Source organism: Fukomys damarensis, unplaced genomic scaffold, assembly GCF_012274545.1.
Source record: "Fukomys damarensis isolate Sample0158 unplaced genomic scaffold, DMR_v1.0_HiC HiC_scaffold_10, whole genome shotgun sequence".
Lineage (NCBI taxonomy): Eukaryota > Metazoa > Chordata > Mammalia > Rodentia > Bathyergidae > Fukomys > Fukomys damarensis.
The window spans coordinates 14,239,686-14,246,368 of NW_022900922.1; the positions used below are offsets into that span (position 1 = coordinate 14,239,686).

The 6,683-nt window shown below is 38.9% G+C and overlaps 1 protein-coding gene and 1 pseudogene across 1 annotated transcript in view; one reads left to right on the forward strand and one right to left on the reverse strand.

Moving 5' to 3' along the window:
• Nucleotides 1–347: 347 nt before the first annotated feature.
• On the forward strand, nucleotides 348–1,021 carry LOC104860776 (annotated as a pseudogene).
• Nucleotides 1,022–4,414: 3,393 nt separating this feature from the next.
• The window catches only part of Map10 (microtubule associated protein 10), a 2,959-nt gene continuing 690 nt past the window's right edge, over nucleotides 4,415–6,683 (reverse strand). The window contains exon 2 of the mRNA XM_010622006.2: nucleotides 4,415–6,681. Coding sequence (XP_010620308.1) covers nucleotides 4,415–6,681 — 2,267 coding nt within the window. The remainder of the gene's footprint in view (nucleotides 6,682–6,683) is intronic.

Here is a 6,683-nt window from a genome sequence, read left to right on the forward strand (position 1 = left end):
ATGTGAAGCCCTCTGAGGTTTTTTGTAGACAACAGCTGAAGAAGTCTCTTGCTAGCAAGGAGAGGCACCAATGAGCCCCACTGCCTATTTCTACAGGGAGGCTTCATGGTATGCAGCTCCTCCCTCAGGACTTCAGTTCAACTATGAGCCACAACCAAATCCATTTCCCATTGTTCATATAGTTCAACTAGATCGTTCAAGGAAACTATACTTAAACTAAGAGGAACTCTTTTCTGGCCAAAAGCACAAAGGTGTCAAAAAGAAGAAAAAGAAGGTTGCTGCTGTGTCAGAAACTCTTAAGAAAAAATTGGACATTTTGCAGAGCAAAAGGTAAAACTCCAAGAAAGAAGTTTGCCCAAAAGATGCTTTGAAAGTCAAGGAGGAAGTTCGTCTACAAAAAAAGCTAGACACTACCATAAGGAGTGTAGACAGATGCACAGAGCTGAGATTCGAATGGCTAGGATGGTAAGAAAAGCTGACGACATTTATGTACCTGCAGAACCCAAATTGGCATTTGTCATCTAGATCATGGGTATCCATGGTGTGAGCCCAAAGGTCTGCAAGGTGTTGCAGCTTCTTCGTCTTCATCAAATCTTAAATGGTCTTTGTTAAGCTCAACAAGGCTTCAATTAACATGCTGAGAGAGTTGTGGAACCATTGCACGGGGTTCAAACCTGAAGACAGTAAATGAACCAAGAGACAATCCTGGCTATGGCAAAATTAGTAAGGAGGGAATTACCTTGACAGATGACTCATCGGTTGCTCGATCTCTTGGTAAATATGGCATCTTCTGCATGGAGGGTCTGATTCATGAGATCTATACTGTTGGAAAATGCTTCAGAGGGGCAAATAACTTTCTGTGGCTCTTCAATCCTCTTCTTCATGAATTGGAATGAAGAAAACCATCACCTTTTGTGGACGGTGGAGATGCTGGAAATATGGAAGACCAGACCAACAGGCTTATTAGAATCAGCATGAGGGGTAGGCTCTCACTAGAATGATGGCCTTGCTTTTCACTGGAAAATAGAGATGCTAAGGTACATATGCCATGGTGCCTTTATGATTTGGTCAGTCAATAAAACATGTCTGCTTCAAAAAAAAAAAAACCTGAGAGGAAAATAAAAGGGAAATGAATGAAACATTTCAGCCAGAAGCCACAAGACAGGTTTCAGATCCCACAGTGACCAATTCACTCCCAGACCCACTCCATTTCAACGTTAATGTTTGACTATCCTCATTTCACTGTCACTCAGGAGCTTAACTACTTTACCCTGCCCTGCTCTCAAAGCAAATTTTGGCCTCCTGATGCCAAGTTCTCCTACTATGTGATTCAAAAGCTAAGTTTCATCCCTTCCTACCTTATTCTCACACCTGCTTCTGGCTATTTTGTCACGATGTACAGGGACGACAGCTCACTACCTGCTCACTGACTCCTACCCCAACCTCAAAGGAATATGAAGCAAAGGATCATTTCTGTGTACCTACCACGAAAAGATGTGAAATATCCAGGCAAACAATAACGCAAACTTAAGGGGACCTTAAAGCCTTTACTTGCTGGAAATATGCAGGAGAATCTCAGGTTTGCTTCCCCTGCCTGGATGCATTCCTTTCTTGCTATTTTAGAAACTTCTGTCTTATGTCTTGGCTCAGAATTGCCTTCCTAACTAAATGGCAGGTTTGTAACCCCACTGCCCTGACCTACACAAAGCTCTATGTTGTGCTTAGGTGATTTTTGGAGAGGCTCCTGCTGCTTGGTTTAGAGGCTCTGCTTTCTGAGCTGTGCAGTCTTCTTCCTCAGCCAGAAGTCTTCATGCTGCCTCTGGCTTTTTCTGTGCCTCACCTCATCAGGGGAAAGCTGTTTCAATCTTTTGAAAGAAAAGTTTATTTAACTTATAGGTACTAACCTATATGCACTCCCTATGGTTCCTAAGTAGAATTCTGTAATAAATTCGCTGCTTGTACATGAAGAAAATTATAAATTAAGAGGTGAAGGGTAACCTTCGACAGAAAGCCACAAGTGCATGACAGAAGTTCAGTGCAATAGTTCTTTGTATATGAAGATGTCATCACTATGCAGAGGAAGAAAATTACATACTGTCTGCTTCTTTACGGGCCTCTGTGAGTGTGTTTACAACAATAGTTCAAAGGATTTATCATAACAGACAGCAGTCTCCCTAAGGCGTAAGCATTACTTACTATACAAAGGCCCTAATGCCATGTCTGTGGCTCATTTTGCTTCTTAGTCCCATTCACTTTTGTCCAAAGCAGTTCAGATATCCAGGCTGTTCAGAAAAGCTGGATTGCAAAGCTTAACTTTACCATGGAATGACAGAACTCCCTTCTTTGTGACCTACCCGATCTTTTTATTTCAGTAATCTGAATCAACTAGGATCAAATCAGGCTTCACAAGTAGTTTCTATTAGGAAAATCTTTAAAAAGTTTATAGAGTATAGAATTTAGAAATACAAAACCAATACAATTATAGAAATTAGTAGTCATGGAATAACACAAAGAGAAGCTATTCAGCTACTCACTTTCCAACTTTGATACAATAAATTCATCACCTTCCTCACAGTGTCTCATTAGAGATGATCTAGAGACTCGTTTTGGGGGAGTTGGTTTTTTGAAACAGGGTTTTGCTCTGTAATTCGGGCTGGCCTTGAACTATGTAGCCCAGGCCAGCCTCAAACTTGTGGCAATCCTCCTGCCTCAGCCTCCTGAGTGGTGGGACTACAGGTATGCACCACCATGCCTGGCCAACCTACTATTAATGAAATAGTTTTTTTAATTTGAAGATTCTAATATTGCTTATATTTTTATTTTTTCTACAGTAATTGAAAATGGCTATGAAATAATTTGCACAATGTATCATTTGAGTAGCTACAGCACTTGATTTTATTTTGATTTTGTAAGATGATACACTATATACATTATATTTATAGAAAAATTAAGATGTCTTTAGCCATAAAAATTCTTATTCCAAAATTTTAACGGCCTAATTTCTATACCTCCAAATAATTACTTTCAATATTAAAAATATCATGACAACTTACTGGTATTCATTTATAACCTACTGATCCTATTGATTATGATTTTATTATTATGCTTGGTATTCAAGGCTCTCTACAACCTGGGACTTTTCTTACTCAACAAATTTCTTTTCTACCACTCAGTACCATGAACCTAATCAAGATAAAACTCCCAATCTCCCACAAATGTCATGCTCATTCCCATCACTTTTATTTATATTGATCCCTTAAACAAAACATACAGTTCCTTTATAATCAAAATTTTATCTACTATTATCACTTAGAATGTAAAATATAGTTACTCGTTTTTAAAAAAGGAAAAATTAGGACCTTGCTTCACTTATCAAAAAGGATTAGACATAATAAAAGCTCTAAAAATAAAAGAAGTATAACACAGCTAGAAGAAAATACATGCAAATATTTGAACACAAAATAGTCTAAAGTCAATGAAATAGGTAAATGATTACTAGGTTCTACAGAAAGCTTTCAGACATTAAAACCCGAAATGACTGTACAGGATAATACTTTTCTTAGCTCCCCTTTCCAAGTGTTTCAAAGAACTTTATTCTCTTTACATCCAGCAAAATAAAAATATTAGTTACACATAGCTTAATAATGATTTTCACTGGTTTCTTTTTAGGGTTTCACCTTGTTTTTACTGCATCATGCTCTATCCTCCCATTAGATATTTTAAATGTTATACAACAATGTTTTTTATTGTACCCTAACTACCTGCTAGGAAATGTGCCAGAGATTAATATGGATATGCAAAAAACACAAGGTCTTTTCATAACAAAACTTAAGCCCAGTAGATGACAAACATTAATCAAATATTCATAAAAACTGTGGCTTAAAAAAACACATAGCCTATAAGCATGTAAAAAGGTCTCCACCTGTTAGAGATGTGGAATGTGTACCTGTCAAAGACTTTGTGTCTATATAAACTGAGTTCTTCTAACAGCAGGGGTTATATTTTGAGTATTTTTTATCGTTTACCTTTCTGGATCTCACACCCTAAGACTTCTACATTTGTTAAATGATTTATTCCCATTAACATTTAAGGCTAGCCTTTCTTAACTACCCTTTTTTCAATGGTACACATGAAAACAGCTTCAGAATGATCTATAGTTTAAAACATGCTTTAAGAGAAATTTAGAAAGATATACTTTATTTTTATTCTTAAACAACTTGAAAACTTACCTAAGTTACAAGGTGATTTCATGATCAATATGATCAGATTCAATGGTAAATACTATTTAAACATTAAAGGAATAATAAACTTACATACATTTCTTAGAACTACTCACATAACGTAATAAAAGTTATTAAAATTTTTTCACAAACTGTACAAGTAGGTTGTAAAAACATTTTTAAAAACACTATTTTCACACTGTATATCCTGGAAGTTTATTTATTACTAACTCACAGATATCTTTGCATTGCTTGGAAATACTTAGTGGTCCAATGTCATCATCATCTTCTCCAAAGTGATCTGATGTACTGCTATCCAGGTCCTTGAGCTCTAGTTCTGACAAATTAGATGGCAAGTATGAACTCAATTGAGATGTCCGTGGTGAATGGCTTCTCTCTAAAGACTTGCCACTAGTTCCTCCTTTAATAGTAACACCTTGACCTCTCTTTATAACCTTAGAATTACACATACCATTTTGGTCCATCTGGCTTTCTTTTTCCTCAGTTGAATATGATGAAGATAAATTACCAATAGAGATACTAGATGTTTCCTCCAAACTTCTGCCCTGATTCTTTGAAAAATAAGATCTCCCTTTTGAGAGTACTGGTGATCCAGCAGAAAAAGGTGGGCTAAGAATAGAACTCTTTTCATCACTATTTTTCCTTTCGGACAATCTTGCTTCACTAGACTTACTTGTATCTGAACCATGTTTTGGATTCTCTGCCCCTGAACTGCTATCAGGAGCTTGTAAACTTATCAAACTTCTGCTAGTCCCCTCAGTGGTGTGGAAATCTTCAGAATAGCAAGGGCTGGTGAAGTCATCAGAATACTTTAGTTCTGAGATGCTTTCACAGAAACTATTTTTACTTGGCCTGTTTTCACTCATATCAGCACCAAGAACATCATGGCCTGTTGTTTTGACCTGCCAGCCACCTATTTCTTTATCTAAAGTTCTGTCGACAGCATCCTGTTGGAACACATATGGACTTTGGACTCTCTTTACCAATTTTCCTCCCAAAATATTTGTGTGAGTAAATCTTTCTGGAATGATGGAATTTTCAGGACTTCTAATTCCCCCCAATATACCATTTTTGGTTCTGTTTTTACAATCACCTGTCCTTTCTTCAGTTGCTTGTTTCAGTTTACTCTCCTCAGTCACGCTTGGCTCACCAAAAACTCCACTAATTTGCTTTGAGGTATTACTGTTTTCAACAAGAGATGCATCTCCACCTAAATAATTATTTTCAGGGAGTTGTGGCTGCTGACTTTGTTCTGCAAAAAGTTGCTCTTTAATTTTGGATGGTGTAATTCTACATTTAGTACCTAACATTTGTGCTTGCATTTTTCTATAGTGTTCTCTCTTTTCCTGTACTACCAACATATCGGGATTTGTTTTCTTTAAACGTAGTCTTAGCGTATTTGTTAAGCCATAAAGTAGCCTCCTCCTTGTAACTCCTACTTGGGAATTTTCATTGCTTTTTTCCAAATATTTATCTTTCTTAAGCTTTTCAGTTTGGTTTTTTTTATATTGAAGACTCACTGACTTTTTATGTTGTCCCACAGAAAGCTGATGCTTCTTGGATTCAGATTCAGTCGACTTGGCATAAGATTCTGGTATCTTGTCCTGAGTTCTGTACAACCAGGATAAATGAGGATGTACATGAGTAGGACTCGCCATGGGTTGGTTGTACAACAATGACAGCTCAATTAACAAAGCATTTAACAAAGGCAATTGCCTTATTGTATTAATTGTATTTTGCTCAATTTGAGGAGGACATGTGGTTTGATTACTTGCTTCTATATCCTGACTATGTGGAGGACTTACAAGCACTCCAGCTCTCTCTTGTGTTGCTGAATTTGTAAGTTTTACAGGACTCGGATTCGCTGGAGAATTTACCAGGCTTTTTTCCGGAAAAGAACCATCTAACTGCACAGGTACATTTATTTGCGGCTCGGTTATGATTTTAATCCGTGCCGGAGGTGTCTTTTTTGGGGTCAAGTGAGTGTAATAGAGAGGAGGAGGGCAAAATGTGTTGGTTTCAAAGTCCAGCTCTGCAACTTTCTCATCGAGGGGGCTGACACTCTTCCCGCTGCTACCAGCCGGAGGAGCAACAGCGGAGTGGGTTCTGAGGCTCTTTACACAACCTGTGGTGTCAGAGGTGTCCAAGGCACGGAAAACTCCCTTCCTATCATCCTGCAGCGCCGCTGGGGTCCCCGCAGCCTGGTCTGTATCCCTGGGGCGCAGCTCCGGGGCCGACGACGGCCGTCGCTTCTCCCGTGGGAGGTGGGGCATCGGCCGCAGTTTTTGGCCCACCACTGTCCCCTCCGCCCCAGCCGAAGAGGCGAGAGAGGCAGGTGGCTCTGGAGAGCCCAGCTGGCTGCCGCCCAAGTCCGTCAGACGGTAGAAGAGCGCCAAGTCCCCGATGCGCTCTCCAGTCTGGCTGAGCAGGGCGAACGTGCCT